Genomic DNA, 19,185 nt, shown 5'->3' with positions numbered 1-19,185 from the left:
AAAATCGATTATGAAATTCGTTGCCAACGATTTTCATAATCGATTTTATCGATTAGTTGTTTCAATATTAATATGAACTTTTGTTATTGACCAAATACTTATTTTCCACCATAAAAAAATAAATTCTTTAAAAATCAGACAATGTGATTTATGGACTTTGTTGTCTCATTCTGTCTCTCATGGTGAAAATTACAGGCCTCTCTCATCTTTGTAAGTGGGAGAACTTGCACAATTGGTGGCTGACTAAATACTTTTTTGCCCCACTGTACAGTACATCGCTTGGATAATTTTCAGAAATATCCTTCGGCTTTGGCAGTCGATGAGATCGATCCACGATTTCTGTGAGTCTCCCTGGTTGTGTATTTCTTTCTTCAGGAGAGATCCTCAATATAACTTAATTTCATTACCAGCGATTCTACTTTCAGCTCCGATTGTTTGGATATTTTAATAATCTTAAAGTTAATGATACATTGCCGTGTCTCGCCTCTCTACACCACATCCTCCTTAATCGCACCCCCCCCCCCAAGCCTCCCGGAGCATGCGTACTTATGTCATCATGCTGCCTTCCTAGGGTATAAAAACCTGAAGGGATTAAATGTCAACTCAAATACCCCAATGAAATATTTGAGTCCGTGATCACATTTTTACTCCATAAAGTAGAGAATTAGAGGAATATAATTTTCCCAAAATTACTTCCACAAATTAACAGTGGGAGTTGAATTTGGGGTAACAGATGCACTGTAAAGATTTGGAGAGATGTGGCAGAATGCAGTTCATTACTACAGGATGCAAGTAGGGCTGCAACTAACTATTATTTTCATAATCGATTCTTTGGCAGATTATTTTTTTGATCAGATAAAAAAAAGTAATGTAAATTTTTCATTTCTTTAAAATAATTTAACAGGATGTTAAAACAAACAGCAGAATAAAAAAAACTGATAAAAATGCATTTCTTGTTTCTATTTCCCAACCTGCCCCCCCCCAGTAATGCACATTTGAGCCCAGGCTTCCCACACTGCCCCCCCATATATGCCTTATATACCCTATACGCCTCGTACTACCAGATATGCCACATACCCCCAGATATGCCACTCTGCCCTCCCCACATAAGCCTTATATACCCTATATGCCCTATACCCCTCAGATATCCCATAGTGCCCTCATAGATTCACAGACTTGTTCACAGCACACTGAAACAATACTTTATAAATACAGGATTAATCTTCACTGCCCCAAGGATTTAGATTACCCTTAGTTTGCCCTCCTTTACCTCTAACTGCACCTTTAAGTTAACTTTATTAAATTAACCCTCAGTCCTCAGCATTAAATTAACCCCGAAGACCCCATCAACCACAACTGCCCCTAAATTAACCTCGAAGACCCCATAGACCATAACTTCCCCTAAATTAACCCTAAAGACCCCTCATCAACCCTAATGATGCAGTCAACCATAACTGCCCCTAAATTAACCCTAAACACCCATTAACCATAACTGCTCCTAAATTAACTCCCACCTCCCCTAACTGTCAGCAACCCAAATATTAATTTTATACTCAGTTAGATGAATTGCTGAGCAGTGTGGATGCTATAAGGAAATGGGCAGGGCCAATCGTCAGAGTGACTGGAGGGAGGGACTGGTAAGTAGTAACTGCTGTGAGTCACACTTGATGAAACGGATTATAAAACGAGGGGTATTTTTTGAGCATTTGCTCTGAAAAAACCCTGATTATATAATAGATAAAAATTGATTCAACTAATCGATAACGAAAATCGTTACCATTGATTAGTTGTTGCAGTCCTAGATGCAACATCTGGCAAATCAAACCTATGCATCAGCTGAGAGGATGTTGATGAATATGAACTGGATTTCTGGCGCAGTGTGAGCAACATTGTACAAAAATTAAGTTCCTAAAATTTTTGGCAGATATTGTTGATGAAATCGCTACCTTTATTAGCGTCACCCTAAGTTGGCTATGGTTCATAGACATAGCTTTATGGTGGGTCATTTGAATTGGCAGGCTGCTAAATTGTCCCAAATGGAATATAGGTCCAGGAAAGCAATTCTTGCAAATTCCATATTTGAAAACTTAAATGTGCATGCTCTAATAAAAAAAAAAAAATCACTGTGGCCTTTCACCCAGATAAATATTAATCCGTTCTGTTTCGTTAATTGAACTCAGCCTAGAGATAGTCCCTTATACCACATTACGAGGGTGACTATTACTGCAGCAAATCCTTTAGCATTTTTTTTTGGCATAATTGGGTATATAGGTGGTTTCCGAAGCCTTCCAGGGATTTTAAAACCCCAAAAAATAACTTGATGGCGACCGGTTTGGGTCAGCAGTGGTTTTCTGCCAGGGAATGTGACAAACGTACCGGAAGTCTGTTTGGCGTTGAACCCTTTCACTGCCATTGCAAGCGCCTTTTTAAATATATGGCCTAAAACGGCTGAAATATGAAAATCTTTGCATATAGAGTGGGTTCCAAATCAGGACACTCATTAGTACCAGCTATGCATAAATTACAGTATACAACTGAAAAACTTTCCACAATGTTCTCCACTTTTGACCTTTTACTCCTACAAAACAACATATCACCCATTTGGTTTCAAAAGAAACCCTACTTGTGCTAAAAAATATATAATTTGTTCAATAATTGAGAAACATAGAATCTATACCTGGGAATTCCTTTTCCCCAGTGGCACTAAGTAGAGAAGGCACTGCCCATCAGGTAGAGCATGAACAGGTAAATTAAAACCTTAGCATTAATTCCTCATTGTAATGACAAGACCAACTCATATCAAATGCAAATTATTTTTACTGGGGGTGGGGATGTTGTGTCAGTGGGGAACTCCCAGGTAAGAATTCTATGTTTCCTTGCCATTCCCGGTGGCACTAAGGAGAAACAGCAAGATCCAAGGGAGGGAGGAGCAATTAGACAACAGCTTGGAGAACAAGCCTCCAAAACAGTGTCCTTCAGGTTGGCCACATCCAGTCTGAAGTGCCTGGTAAAAGTATGAAGACTGCTCTCCAAGTGGCTGCTTTACACGAGAGCTGGTTCTATGCCTGCTGCTTCTGCCTACAAAAGAAGAAATAGCCATGATAGAGTGAGCAGTCAACCTGGTAGGATGGTTCTTCCCAGGATCTATGTAGGCCTCTGTAATATATCGAATGATAAGAGGATTTGGAAACTTTCATGACTTTCCTGAAACTTGAAAACACTGTCAATTATGCAGATTGTCTCAAATTCTTAGTGCAAGCCAGGTAGGTCTCAAACCATCTCTTAAGCAACAATGAGTGAAGCTGAACTTCTTTGATTCTAAGATATTTTCAAAATACAAGTAGTACTAGATACTGAGAGAGATGAAAATCTGAAACAAATTTGTGAAGGAATTCAGGTGAAAGGCAAACAACTCTTTCCTGAAAGAACTAAAACTAATGTAAAACCTCCAACGTGTCCTAAGAAATAAAGCAACTAAAACAATGGTAGAGCCATAAGCATGACCATACCTGAGTTGGGCAAGAACACTAATAAAGTAAAGAGGTTAAATTATTTGTTCCTGCCCTACCTAATAGCTACAGCCGTATTTCCTAGGTGCCACCTGGAACGCCAACTAAATAATGTTGAAGAAAAAGACATGAAAAAAAATACAAAGGGATCTAGTCCTGTAAGTGTACAACAGCCCTGGCCCTAAAACTGGTAAATATTTAAATTCCCCCTAAGCAAATTTCTCCAATGGATGTGTGTAAATGCACATATATTGCCCACACAGCCAGTGAGTCACAGTACACAATTATTTATTGCTTTATATATTGCCATCATATCCACAGGTCTGCACAGTGGGTAAAACAATGGTAAGGAGGTAAGGTAAGTAGGGCCCTGCTCAAACAAGCTTACAATAATATAGCAGAGTAGGCACATATAGGAAAGTGTTGAAACTGGAATTTAACTAACTGAGTGAGTTGACACTGCAAACTCACCAAGAAAATTCCATCATAAGAAATAGAAAGTAAAAGGAAGAAAAGAAACAATGTTTCATACAGATTGTATGGGTAAATATTTTGATAAATTTGAACATTAGGTTAAAAAAGTATTTGAAGAACAAATGCTAAACCTACCTTTCTGCAACCTCTAATGACCGTTTCCGAACATCTTCCTTTACTTCTTTCTGTTCTAATCCAGCTTTGGGCTGGAAGAATGACCTGAAAGAGTAATATTTCAAGTTAAAGAAATCTGTCATGAGCCCCTAGAGAGGTTTGAGGGCCTACAGACTATGGACTCTGGCTTTGGAGACTGTTCTGTTTTTGGGAAGGTGTGTACAGGGGGTCCATTGGGACTACTTCTAACCTCTGGTACAGAGCGGCATGTTTCCTCAAGTACCAGAGACTCTGAAGACTGTGGAGCTCAGACACAGATTTGCGGCACCTGCGTTTTGGGAAAGGGTTTACGTGTGGTGTTATTCTCCATCGGGTCAGGACTTACAGGACAGAGAGTTCCATGGCCAGTGTTTGCACCAGGATCTGATATCCATCATGTTTCAAACAGAAGTCAAGGAACCACCCGTGTTTACCACCCCCCCAGACTATAATAGCGACCCCCTACTAAGCCGAGGTTGGCTGGGTGCAAATACTGAGCGGCGTGCAAAGGAGGACCTGATTGAGACCTGTGTATGGTTTGCTGTGTCTATTGTATGTAAATTACCCCCTCGTACCGTTTAAATACTGGTGCGTTTCCAAATAAACCGAGTCCTGTTTTCACCTCAACATGAGTGCTGTCTGATGCTTGGGGTTGTCCTTTTTAGGACAATAGTCACACTGTTTAACTAAGCTTCAGCTAGCCGCAGAGCCAACGCAGCTCTGGTGGAGGAGCACTCCTCCCCTGCATGTATTCTTGTGTATTAGGGAAAATACTGTTTTACCATTCCACTAACGTGTATTTTTTTTTCTTTATTTGCCTTTAGTTGAGCCAATACGGTACATTGTTTTTTTCAAGGAGAGAGCCTTCCCAGTAGTTATAGGGCACATATTATAAGATGTACAGTAAGGTTCCAAAACTGTTGCATTTTTTTTACTTTTAGTATGCTGGGTTTGCAACTCAATTTAGAAACCCCAAAACACCCCAACAGTATAAATACGTTTATAAAGCACACAGCCCAGGGTATGTTAATGGAGACTTGTCACGCAGATGTTTGGTCATCAACCACTGCCAAGGTTAGCCATAGCAACAACTTCTGTGTTGCTTGGGGTGTTTTGAACAGGTTATGCATTATGGCATGGAAATCCACTCAAACTTGTTCAGCTGCATCTCCAGGGTATGGAAATTCCCCACATAGGTTTGTTTTGGTCTCCTGGTCTTTACAGGGCACAAGTTGGATCATGCCCGTTAGCGCTCCCAAATGCGAGATATTCACATTTTGCTTTAGTGGCCCTATGTAATTTTGTACTGTTTAGGACCCACAATTCAAAATACCCCTATAAATGTATATATTTCTGTTAAACAGACAACCCTGAGCATTGATGCAGAGTCCTGGCAGAGGGACATAAAGTGTATCGTTACGTGAAGTCCTTACTAACTTTTTCATAGCAGACTCGGCATTTAGTTTTATTTGGGTTTTTTAGGCTTTTTGTTTGGCACCAGTGGGGAGGGGGGTTGTGTAAGGAAAACTCCTGGCAGTAAGAAAGCACATTTGGAGTGGCATGTTTCTCAGGATTTTTCACCGGTAGTTCGTTCCAGCTCTGAACTTTTTGTACACTACAAATGTTTTGAACAGGGCAGCCAGCAATCTTTTCGCATCATGTTGTGGTCTTGTGCAATATCCAGGAACAGCTGTAGACGCTTATCAGAAAGCTCTACTCCCGCTATATTTTTATGTAGGGCTGCAACTAAAAATTATTTTCATGATCGATTAGTTGGCCGATTATTTTTTTGATTAATCGGATAAAAATAATATGCTAATGTTTCGTTTATTTAAAATAAAAACGTATAATTTACATTAAGATGTGTCATTAACACTTATCTCTATCACAATGGAATTTCTCTATCCGCCTTCTTATTTTACTGACATAATAATTAAAGCTAAATTTTAAAAAGGTACAAGAACCCAAAACACATTATTTCTCAAACTAAGTTTTAATACCAAAAAAAGTTTTACACTTTGCCCCTGCCCTCCCACACCGCCGCTCAGCCCTGCACCCCGTCTCCCACCAACACCCTTTTCCTAATTCAAGCGTGTCACATCCGGCGCTCAGCGAGGTCAGGTAGCCCATTGAAGGCGGAGACTGCAAAGCGCGTAGCAGAAGCGGAGAAACAATTGCGGAGGAGGTAAAGTGAGCCGAGTGCTGCAAAAATTGATTCGTTGTTTCAGCCCTATTTTTATGCTGAGTGTGCTGCTGTGCTTACCCTTGGACGTACTGGTAAGTCCATATGATAGTAAAGGGGTTAAGAAAGGTATGCAGACTGGAATTCAGAACTTTTTTCCTTTTCATATTTGTTTGTGTATAATTTTGGGATTTCATGTAACTATTTCTAACCTATCTTGCTCATTTTCCTCCCAAAAGCTTAGACTTTCACTCGTTTACCCAGCAGAAACTCCACTTCAACTTTTCTCTATAATCAGGAATCCAGCCATCTCCAGTTAGTTTCCAGAGTAACATCATAAAAGATTTTTAGAAAAATGCACTCCCTAGAAAGGGAGCTTAAGCAAATCTACAAGTCACCAATAACATTCCCGTTATTGGGGATAAGGGCAGAAGGTGTTGCCACCAAAACAGGTCTGACCTATCGAGGCATGGACGTTGCTAGACATCTGAAGGTGTGCTATGGTATCTGGCACCAAGATGAAAGCAGTAGATTCTTTAAGTCCTGTAAATTGCAAGCAGTTGTGTTCTCGTAGTAATAAATAATTTTACTAATCCCATTGTGATGAGAAAGTTGGGTTCCATTGACTTGCATGGATGAATGCAGTACCTGTATTCAACCAGTTCTCATGAGGGTCTGGAGAGACCCTCTTGGAAACTTGTTTAGGACTACAACAACTAATCAATAATGAAAATCGTTTCCAATGATTTTCATTATAGATTAATTGAATCAATTTTATCAAATATAAGATGAGGGTTTTTTCAGAGCAAATGCTATGAAAAGTACCCCTCGTGTTATAATCCGGCCTCAAATAGAGGTCTGACTACTAGACTAAGATCCAGATCCCCCACTTCGCTGAAGGGGACCCGGATCTTCCTTTCTGGCAGCCAGTGAACGTCTGTGCGATGCACGCAGACATCTTCCACTACTGCCCTCCACTTCCAGCATAACATGACCTTCCGGTGCTCCACCATAGAAGCCTCGACAGCAGAGGTTGTCTGCGTGCATCATGCAACGTTCACCGCCTGCAAGAGAGGAGTATCCAGGTCCCCTGCTGGTCTGCGGCGGATCCTCCTCTCTGGCAGCCGGTAAACAACTGCGATGCACGCAGACAACCTCCGCCACTACCCGACATTTCTGTCGGGGCTTCTATCATGGAACACCGGCGTCACATGACCTTCCGGTGGTCAGTCATAGAAGCTCCAGCGAAGATTCCCACTGGCTGCCCCCCACTAGACGCAGAGAGTCTGGAGCACAGGGGCAATTAAGGGGGGCGGAGTGGCAATCCTGGGCTCAGACGTGCATTACTGAGGGGCAAAATACTGGGAAATAAAAACAAGAAATCCATTTTTATCAAAGTTTTTTTTTTTGATGTTTGTTTTTAACACCCAGTTTGCTCATTATTATTATTTCAATTTTTATCAGATTAACCAAAAAAAAACTAATCAAGTTCTAAGGGCGGCAACTAACTATTTTCATAAAGGACGCCGCCATCTTGCGAGAGGCAAAATCTCTCACAGTGGTGCAGCGGTCACAGCGCGTTCTGGGGTGGGTTTTCGGTGTTCCTAAATGCCTTGCTTTTATGCTTTTTAAGCATAGGAGGCAATTGTTGATGTCTGTGTGAGGGGCCACATGGGGTGCTGCTGAATGCCTCGACATCGATATAGCCCTTTTATACATAAATATGTATTTGGGGTATTACTCTAACCAGGGGATGCGGCTTAACATAAATTGGGTCATTGTGTACAGTGTAAAAGAAATTCCAAACAAAATTGTCAAACTTTAGATTTTCTATTTTAGTATTGTTGTTTTTCTGTTATCACTAATTATTAGGTTTCATGTATTCTAAAAGGCCCTACAGAACGATGTGTAATTTGTGTGGGTACATAACATAAGGAAAAGGAAAACAGTAGTTTAGCATATGGTAAAAAATCTAAATTTAAAAAAAAACTCCAGTCCTAGGGTATGTCTGTAGCTTGGATTTCTTTTTTGGAAGAGCTGAATTCAACATCCAATCACAATCCAAATACAGTTGTATTATAAATAGAGCAGCTGTCAACAAATTAAGCGTAAAAACATTTTTAAAAATGATGTCAAATATAGAATACTTACTTTATTGTTCTCTGCATTTTCTGCAAAGAAAAGAAAGGCCCTGGACCACAACCCTCAAGTGCCTATCAAGAAAAAAAAAAAAGCTGTCAGAGAGCTTTCGTTGCCAACGAATTTCATTATCGATTAGTTGAATCGATTTTTATTGATTATAAAATGAGTTTTTTCAGAGCAAACGCTCTGAAAAATACCCCTCATTATATAAACCGTTTCAGTGACTCACAGCAGCAGCTACTTACCAGTCCCTGCCTGTAATCACTGTGACAACTGTCCCCGCCCCTTCTCCAGAACCACATGGCTGTGACACTCATCTAACTGTAAGTATAAAATTAATATTTGGGCTATTGAAAGTTAGGGGAGGTGGGGGTTAATTTAGGGGCAGTTATGGTTAATGGAGTGTTTAGGGTTAATTTAGGGGCAGTTATGGTTAATGGGGTGTTTAGGTGCAGCTATTGTTAATGGGGTGTTTGGGGTTAATTTAGGAGCAGCTGTGGTTAATGGGGTGTTTGGGGTTAATTTGAGGCAGTTGTGGTTAATGGTGTGTTTAGGGTTAATTTAGGGTAGTTTTGATGGGGTATTTAGAGTTAATTTAGGGGTAGTTATGGTTAATGGGGTGTTTAGGGTTAATTTAATGATGAGGACTGAGGGTTAATTTAATAAAGTTAACTTAAGGTGCAGTTAGAGATAAAGGGGAATCTAAATCCTGGGGGCAGTGAAGATTAACCCAGTGCTTTTTTGTAAAAGTATGGTGTCAGTGTGATGCGAACCGGTCTGTGACTATGAGGGGACTATGAGATATCTGGGGGGGGGGGTATAAGGCATATCTGGGGAGGACGGAGTGACATATCTGGGGGGTATAAAGCATATACGGTATATAAGGCATATGTGGGGAGGGCAGTGTGGCCCTGGGGAGGACGGAGTGGTGTATCAGGGTGTATAAGGCATATCTGGGGCCACAGTGGCATATCTGGGGGTAGAGTGGAGTGGCATATCTGGGGGTAGAGTGGAGTGGCATATGTGGGGAGGGCAGCGTGGCATGTCTGGGGAGGATGGAGTGGTGTATCAGGGGGTATAAGGCGTATCAGGCACAGTGGCATATGGGGGAGGCAGCGTGGCGTGGCATATGGGGGAGGCAGCGTGGCGTGGCATATGGGGGAGGCAGCGTGGCGTGGCATATGGGGGAGGCAGCGTGGCGTGGCATATGGGGGAGGCAGCGTGGCGTGGCATATGGGGGAGGCAGCGTGGAGCGCTATATGGGGGAGGCAGCGTGGAGCGCTATATGGGGGAGGCAGCGTGGAGCGCTATATGGGGGAGGCAGCGTGGCAAGCCTGGGCTCAAATGTGCATCAATTGTGGGGGCTGGTTGGGAAATAAAGACAAGAAATGCATTTTATCAAAGTTTTTTTATTCTGCTGTTTTTATTTAACATCATTTGTTTGTGAAATTATTTTAAATAAATGAAAAATTTACATTTTTTTTTTATCCGATTAATCGAAAAAATAATCGGCCAGCTAATCGATTATGAAAATAATCGTTAGTTGCAGCCCTACACACATACATACATACACACACACTAGGGCTGAATCAACCCATCGATAAAATCGCTAACAGATAATGAAAATCGTTCATTAGTTAGAATCGATTTTATCAACTATAAGTTGAGGTTTTTTTCAGAGCAAATATGACCTTCCGGTGCTCCATCATGGAAGCACCGGCGGAAGTAGAGGTCAGAAGCGGTGGTTGTCTGTGCACATCGCGCAGACGCCTACCAGCTGCCAGGGAGGATGATCCATGTCCCCCTTCAGCGCTGGAGGATACTCCTATCGGGCAGCCGGTGGGCGTCTGCACAATGCGCTTAGACAACCTCTGCTACTGCCCTCCACTTCCGCTGGGCTTCTACGACGGAGCACCAGCGTCACACTTTCCGGTGCTCAGTCATAGAAGCTCCAGCGAAAGTGCCGGCCAGTAGCGGAGGTTCACCAGGGAGTATGGGTGGGGGGGCATAAGAAATATCAGGGGGTGTAAGGCATATCAGGGGGCATAGTGGCTTATAGGGAGGTATCAGGAATATCTAGGGGCAGTATGGCATATAGGAAGGTTTAAGGCATATCTGGAGGGCAGAGTGGCATATAAGGGGGTGGAGTGAAATATAGGAAGGTATAAGGCATATCTGGAGGGCAGAGAGGCATATAGGGAGGTTTAAGCATATATGGGGGCAGAGTGGCATATAGGAAGGTTTGAGGCATATCAGGGCACAGTGGCATATAAGGGAGGCAGAGTGGCAAGCCTGGGGCATATTTTTTTTTTTATCCGATTATTCGAAAAAATAATCGGCCAACTAATCGATTATGAAAATAATAGTTAGTTGCAGCCGTAATAAAAACACCAATATATATTATATATACATACATACATATTTGAGTAACCAGTTACATCTTAATTAAAAAGTTTGGAATCTACAAAATATGTAACTTGATTACACACATTTGTTTTACTCATAACCATCAAGTTAAAAAAAAAAAAAATACAATTTGCCAACGCAAGAGAAGCATGTTATAAAAATGGCTTAATGGGACACCCAATCCATCAAATTAATTTTAACGCACATGGTAGCCAAGTGGTCCCACAGAGAGACAGAGGCTCTCTTTTTTTCCTAAATTAATATTCAAATTTTGGGAGGTCGTCTTATAATCGAGAAAATACAGTATCTCAGAGGACTTTAATGCAGTAGAGTAGCAGAAAATGCAAGCAGATTGCTTGGTTATATAGGGAGAGGTATAATTTGATTATTGTGTGCAGTACTAGGGACTGTATCTCCAGAAGGATATAGATATGTTGGAGAAGTACAGAGATCAGGATGACCAGATTTGGAAATCATAAAACGTTACTTCTACTTATTGCCCTATAACTAACAAAAAACAGCAAAAAAACATTGGGTAGTTCTAAACTCAGGACAAATAGCAGAATCTATTTAGCTAGTTTTTTTACTTCCTTTTGTAGGCGAGTAAAATATTTTTCAAATAAAAGTCATAAAAGGCTTTTTTTTCAAAATGTCACGTTTTATTATTTTTTTTATAGTAACTAAGACGATACGATCAAAAAAATGGTATCTGAAGAAAGCCCATCTTGTCCTCAAAAAACAAACCAATATATAACATGTGTGGGTACAGTAAATGGGTGAGGAGAAAATTACAGCAACACAACACAAGCACCGCAAAAGTGTTAAAACAGCCTCGGTCCCACAGGGTACAAAAAGAAAAAATGAGCCCGGTCCTTAAGGGGTTAAACAAAAAATACAGATTAGTGGAATGGTAAAACAGTATTTTATCTAATGAACAAGAATACATGTATTTTAACATTTTGGTATCTATTATACAGTTTGTCAGCATAGGTTATATACAGACAGAAAACCAACAGCCATTTTAAGGCCCCCCCCTTAATTCATAATGCACCTCACCTATAGATATGACCCTCTGCCCCCTGATATACCACTCTGTGCCCCTGATGCTTTATGCCCCTAGATATGCCCAGCTGTCCCCTAGAAGTGCCACTCAGCCCCCTGAAATGCCACTCTCCCCCCCCCAACTTACCAATGCACCCCCAGACTCCCTGGTGTCTAGCGGGGCCGGCCGGTGAACATCTGTACGATGTGTGCCGACAACCTCCGCTGAAGGCACTTCCATGCTGGAGAAACACTGGCGGAGGTGCCGGCAGCAGAGGTTGTCTAGTGCGAGAGTCAGTATGTCCACTGTATTTTAGTGCTATATTCAGAGTGTGTGTGTGTCCATAGTGTTAATTGTATATATGTATAGCATTAGCGCGTATGTGTGTGTACATGTGTATAAGAGTGTGGTGTTAGAATGTATGGTGTTTATATTACAGTACGGCATAAGCATGAGTGTGTATGTTAGCATATAGTGGTAGAGTGTATTAATATATGGTGTTAGCATGCATGTACATCAGCATAGAATGTTAGCGTGTATGCGCATAACACGTTAACAGGTGTCTGTTACTGTATGGTGTTATCTGTAAGTATATGGTTACAAACCCTGGGCACCAGGAAAATAGACATGATTGGAGAGAAAAAAAAAAGACTAACTTTTTTGGCTGGCTCCAAGATCCAAATCATGTTTGTCGACCTCTGGTATAGTGCCAGAGTCAGTATGTCTACTGTACCGTAGAGCCAGTGTGTAATTTTATATACATATAATGTTAGCCAGTGTGTGTGTATATGCATGTGTATAAGACTCTCTTGCTATGTCATACTGTATGTCAGCATATAGCGTTAGAGTGTGTTACCACGAGCACAGAATATTGTGTGTTACTGTAGTGTACTGGTGTTTGTGAGCATTAGAGTATGTAAATGTATGCATGTCAGCACATGACAAGCCTCGACAAACCCCAGGCACCAGTAAAATAAAAACATGATTGGGGAAAAGCAGTCTCCAGCCATAACGGAACATGTTGTCAGCAAGTGATACCACCAATGCATAGGTGTATTGGGTTGTTTGGGGGCTTAAAGGCCACATTTGGGACACGTGCATTTCAGTTACAATTCTAATCCAATTTACCCCCAAACCATATACTTCAACTAGTGGTATTTTACCACTCATCACGCACTAAATCTACCACTAGGGTTTGTCAGTTTGTGGTAGTATTTACACACACACACACACACACCATACTTTAGAATTTACAGCCCCTGGTAATTGTCACTGTCAACCCCCCCCCATATGTGTTCAGCAATATGTCCTAAGTACAGTGATACCCATGCATAGGTTTTAACACAAGAGCGTTAAAACAGCAACTGCCATTAAAGATACAGAATTTGAAAACCAGTCTGATCACGAAGAGGATAAAAGGCCTGGGAGCATACGCTAGAGAGAGATGAAAAACAATGGCTCAAAATATGAAATAGGCCATGGAACATTTAGCCAACTGTTCACCATAACGTATCATCCACTGAAAACAAATAATATACTATGGTTTTGTACAATAATGCTTATTTGTTTGTTCCAAAATCGTGGTATTCATATGCAATATGAATCAGGTGTGCCTAAGATGCAAAGCATGGATCCTACTCTCTCGTTCACATAAGCATTAGAACGATCAACGAAAATAATTATCCCATGATAACAATAACAAACAGTTCGAGTTAAATAGAACATAACAAAACCCAATCAAGCAATGATTCGCGTAACAATAAAGGTTTACATGCAAGCAGAAATAGTACAGCACAGCTAGGTATTCTGCATCTTGCCTCCTGAGGCATTATACTGTCGTAGCCATTACTCCCGCGTTAACTTTGAACCGCTTCCTTTAACCGAGAACGTCATTTAAATTGGCTAATTATGGTTGCGGATAGATGTTTTACGTTTTACGATGGCCTGCCTGCGTCGTTGGCCACTTTACTTCAGTTGGCAAAAATATCGAGCGTTTCTGAAACTTAAAACAATGTGAGGCAGGTTCCCTATAATGACATGTTACGGTCTCCCAATTAGCTGGTGAACGAACACTATTATCTAAGACTTTACATAAGAACATACTTAAAATCGGTAGTTTGCAATATTTCGTCTATTACCTTTTATGATGAATTTTAAAAGATCCACTTCTGGCTGTTTAGCAAATTTATTTTTTTCTTCTGTGACAGAACACCCTGCTATTCTTCCTTAAAAGAAGCAACGCTAAATTCGCGCGAAAAATGTAAATAAGAAAAGAGAGAGGAAACGCAAGCAGCGCACCATGACGTCACCACGTAACACGTTTCTTAAGCTGGAACGGCAATCATTTTTGATCTGGATAAAGCTTTTTTTCTTTGCGACCTTAACTGGTTTTACAAAATATTATTGCATCTGGGACGTACTAACGAGCCTATGAAATTAGACCCGAGCTGTTTCATATGCCGTAGCATAGGTGTTCGAGGTTGTACAGGGTTAACGCATTAGAAGAGCCAAATGTGCATGGTATACAACTTGATTTGAACTAAGATCATACACCTTATGGCTGGGAATACCTAGATAAAGGTCCGGGTAAGAATAAAATGATGCATAAGAAATATGCCCAAATTGCACCTGAGCAAATATTCAGTTAATCAATAATTAAAATGAAAGGAGGAGGAAAAATGAAGGGGGGGCTCAATGTAAGAAAAACAAAACACACTTAACCCCCTTAGTCCCAGGGTTTTTTGGTACCTCAAGTCCCAGAGCAATTTTGCAATTTTTGCGGTATGTTGGTTCAGCGATTATTCCCTTTTTCTGCGAATAGTGTACCCATGTAAACTATATATATAGATATATATATATATAGCTTTCTTTTAATACCATAGTTGGATAATTAGCTGAAAATTTAGGATGAGAAATGTAGTAAAAACTAGTGAAAATTGGAAAAGAACACAAATCTTTTAATATACCGTATTTGCTCGATTATAAGATGAGGTTATTTTCAGAGCAAATGCTCTGAAAAATACCCCTCGTCTTATATTCAACGTCATCTTCTGATCAGACCTCAAATAGAGGTCTGATTACAAGACTAAGATCCAGATCCCCCGCAGCGCTGCAGGGGACCCGGATCCTCCTCTCTGGCAGCATCTGCTTCTGATGGCACTTCCTCTGGGGGCTTCTATGACGGAGCGCTGGCATCACATGACCTTCCGGTGCTCCATCATAGAAGCCCCGGCAGAAGTGCCTGCAGCAGCGGAGGTTGTCGGTGCGCATCCCACAGCCGGTGAACATTTGCGGGATGCGCACAGACAACCTCCGCTGCTTCCGGCACCCCTGCTGGGGCTTCTATGGTGCAGCACCAGAAGGTCATGTGATGCCTGCGCTCAGTCATAGAAGCTCTGGTGGAAGTACTGGCCACCAGCAGCGGAGGTCTGCATCGCCCCACTAGATACCAGGGAGTCTGAAGCATGGGTCACAAGTCATGGATATGCACTGGTAAGTCGGGGGGGCAATGGTTTTCTGGAGGCAGAGTGGCATCTCAGAATGGCATATATGGGTGTATAAGGCATATCTGGGAGGCAGAGTGGCATATAGGGGGTGTAAGGCATATATGGGGGGCAGATTGGCAAATAGAAACAAAAAATTTTTTTATTTTTTCAATCGTAGGTTTTATTAAATATGAAAAAATAGTTTACATGTGAATTAATATTTACTAGTTAAAAACTTTTTTCCTATAGGGTAGTCTTATATTCAGGCTTTTTCTTTTTTTTCCTAAATTAATATTCAAATTTTGGGGGGTTGTCTTATAATTGAGCAAATATGGTATTTTCCCCTCTGAATCCTCACAAAATTAGGTAAAGCGATGGAAAATCCCCTGCAAATGTATCAGTTCAGGTGTCCTGATTTCAGAAATACCTCATTTATATAGAATTTTCATACTTCCCCAGCACTTGTAGGGAACATACTAAAAGGTGTACATTATTCTTTACAAAGCCGTAGAATTTTTACATTATGCTTGTTTCAGAATAGACACAATGTAATTCCTTAGCTGTAAATACTGAAGAGTTTGTAACGCAGTCGGGGTTATTTTGTTAAAAAGAGCAGAAAATGTCTGAGCATATAGGACTTCAACGTTGGTGATTCCTCAGGCCCCGTCAGCAAGAAAGCACTCTAGTCATGCCCGGAAAGAAATCCGGATTGTGGCGAAGGGGAGTCCGGGGCGAGGGATACGACATATGTAACCCCCAGCATCGGCCTCCAGAGCCACCCACAACTTATGTGACGGGCAGTTACTCTGCTCTTGCGTCCTCAGCAGGTGACAAACATAAAAATAGGTATGCATACAAAGCAAACCTCCTGCATCCTTGGGCTTTTGTAACAGGGAGCATGCCAGTCTCGGAGGTCTCCGTGCCCAAATAAATGAAAGAAACAGTGACGTAACAACAAAAAGAAAGTATGCGGAATTGTGATGGAGCAGGCAATGTCTGGAGCAGGTATGAGACCCTAGAAAGCACATTCATCAGTCAACCAAATATCAAGATGCCTCAACCTCTGTGCGCACCATCTGAAAGGGAAAGAGGTAGCCAAAGATTCTACCTTAGCTTGGGGGAGAGAAATATTTAGTATCTCGGACTTTGTAAGGTTAGATAATTGACCATACCTCTGGAATTCATCCAGAAGCACTGGCAACGACACAAGGGATTCATAAGCGTAAACAACATTGTCAGCAAACGCCACCGTTTTATAGTGTACATCACCACACATCAAACCTGTAATAGTAGGATTACTCCTCACAGCCTCTAAAAAGGGCTCCAATGAAAGAAGTAAATGCATGGGAGGCAAGGGGCATCCCTGTCTAGTGCAATTGGTTATGGGGAAGGAATCAAAGAGTGCACCGTTAATCCGGACCCTAGCCAAAGGCCTGGAATACAAAGCAGACACCCAACTCAACATATGAGGGCCAAACCTCGAAGCACCGCAAGCATAAACGTCAGTCAAACGCCTAGACCCTGTATGCATAATCAAGTGAATGAGATTGACTGCACGGATAGTCCCATCCCTACACTCCCGATCTGACACAAAGCCCAACTGGTACAGGTGGATCAAACCTGGAAGGAACTTGCCTATACGCAATGCAAGGATCTTCAAGAACAACTTCAAATCCACGTTTAATAGGGAGATGGGCCTGTAACTACAACAATGCTCCCCGTCCCTCCCTTACATTTCATTTATTTATAAAGCGCCGCCAGATTCTGCAGCGCTGTTACAGTCAGTAAAACAATTTCACATACAAAAAAACACATAAAATAAACTGGTGCAAAGGAGAGGAGGGCCCTGCTCTTGCGAGCTTACAATCTAGTTGGTGGTTGAGGGGGAAGTGAGAAAATAGGAGAGGACTGCTTGGATGGGGATGAGTTGATCTGGTTCCAATGATGTGTTGAAGCTGTTGATTATTCAGATGACTTGATTATGATGGTTGGGAGTACTGGGAAGGAATGTTTACGGTTCCCTGAACAGGTGAGTTTTCAAAGCCTGGCATAGTGCCTCTGAGCCTGGTCATTAAGAATTGTAGCTAGCTCACTTAGGACCACAGTCATTCGGGAAAAATCGTTGTCCTGCAACGTATTCTTGTGCATCCTCTCCAAACTTTCTATCTGGGTATACAGTATCTCACAAAAGTGAGTACATCCCTCACATTTTTCTAAATATTTTATATTTTTTCCTGTGACAACACTGAAGAAATGACACTCTGCTACAATGTAAAGTAGTGAGTGTATAGCCTGTATAACAGTGTAAATTTGCTGTCCCCTCAAAAAAACACACAGCCATAAATGTCTATACCTTAGCAACAAAAGTGAGTACACCCCTAAGTGGAAATGTCCAAATTGGGCCCAATTAGCCATTTCCCCTCCCCGGTGTCAGGCGACTCGTTAGTGTTACAAGGTCTCAGGTGTGAATGGGGAACAGGTGTTATTGCTCTCACCCTCTCTTAAACTGGTCACTGGAAGTTCAACATGGCACCTCATGGCAAAGAACTCTCTGAGGATCTGAAAAAATTGTTGCTCAACATAAAGATGGCCTAGGCTATAAGAAGACCATGCCAAGACCATGAAACTGAGCTGCAGCACTGTGGCAAAACCATACAGCAGTTTCACAGCACAGGTTCCACTCAGAACAGGCCTTGCCATGGTCGACCAAAGAAGTCGAGTGCACGTGCTCAGTGTCATATCCAGAGGTTGTCTTTGGGAAATAGACATATGAGTGCTGCCAGCATTGCTGCAGAGGTTGAAGGGGTGGGGGGTCAGTCTGTCAGTGCTCAGACCATACGCCGCACACTGCACGGCTGTTTTCCCAGAAGGAAGCCTCTTCTAAAGATGATGCACAGTTTGCTGAAGAATTACTGGAACCATGTCCTGTGGTCCGATGAGGCCAAGATAAACTTATTTGGTTCAGATGGTGTCAAGCGTGTGTGGCGGCAACCTGTGAAGTTCTGGTGAACTCCATGCCCAAGAGGGTTAAGGCAGTGCTGGAAAATAATGGTGGCCACACAAAATATTGACACTTTGGGCCCAATTTGGACATTTCCACTTAGTGTACTCACTTTTGTTGCCAGGGTTTAGACATTAACCCCTTAATGACAAGACTGGTTTTTTTCTCGTAGTACATTTTGAGACAATGGCTTCTAAAAATTTTCAGTGTTGCTGTTTAGCTGTAATTTTCTTCTTACTCATTTTGTGTACCCACACACATAATATATTGTTTTTTCTTTAGATACCATTATTTTTATCATATCATCTAATTTACTATAAAAAAATAATGATAAAATATGGTGATTTTTTTGTTAAAAAAATGACTTTTTCTCACTTTTCTTTGAAAAATATTTTACTCATCTGCAAAAACTAATGAATAAACCTGCTAAATAGATTCTACTATTTGTCCTGAGTTTAGAAATACCCAATGTTTTTTTTTTTGCTTTTTTTCTGCACGTTCTGGGGCAATAAGTACCAGTAGCATTTTGCTATTTCAAAACCATTTTTCCCCAAATCTGGTCATTCTGCCCCATGTGCTATTTCGGGTATCTTTGAAGCCGGCCAATGCAATTTACCCCATCAAACCATATATTTTTGAAAACTAGACACCCCAAGGTATTTCAAATGCTGGTATTTTAACCCTTTCCATGCACTTATTCTACCACTAGCCTTTGTCAAACTTTATGGTAGTCAAAAATGTTTGTATTTTTTTCCACACACGTTGTATACATTTACCGCTCCTGGTATATG

The 19,185-nt window shown here is 41.3% G+C and overlaps 1 protein-coding gene across 3 annotated transcripts in view; it reads right to left on the bottom strand.

The window, feature by feature from the left end:
• Positions 1-19,185, bottom strand: part of LIG1 (DNA ligase 1) — a 193,576-nt gene that overhangs the window by 158,353 nt on the left and 16,038 nt on the right. For 2 of the 3 annotated variants that reach the window (XM_053451460.1, XM_053451462.1), the window contains exons 1-3: positions 14,047-14,219; positions 8,470-8,531; positions 4,119-4,202 (exon numbers count right to left, since the gene is read on the bottom strand). In XM_053451460.1, coding sequence (XP_053307435.1) covers positions 4,119-4,202; positions 8,470-8,486 — 101 coding nt within the window. In that variant the 5' untranslated portion in view covers positions 8,487-8,531; positions 14,047-14,219. Of the gene's footprint in view, positions 1-4,118; positions 4,203-8,469; positions 8,532-14,046; positions 14,220-19,185 lie in introns of those variants that run through there. The other variant, XM_053451461.1, reaches the window with a different exon arrangement.

The sequence above is a fragment of the Spea bombifrons genome, chromosome 12 (genome assembly GCF_027358695.1).
Source record: "Spea bombifrons isolate aSpeBom1 chromosome 12, aSpeBom1.2.pri, whole genome shotgun sequence".
In the NCBI taxonomy this organism is placed as follows: Eukaryota; Metazoa; Chordata; class Amphibia; order Anura; family Pelobatidae; genus Spea; species Spea bombifrons.
The sequence above is the reverse complement of the archived record's forward strand: the minus strand, read 5'-3'. Positions and strand labels throughout refer to the sequence as shown.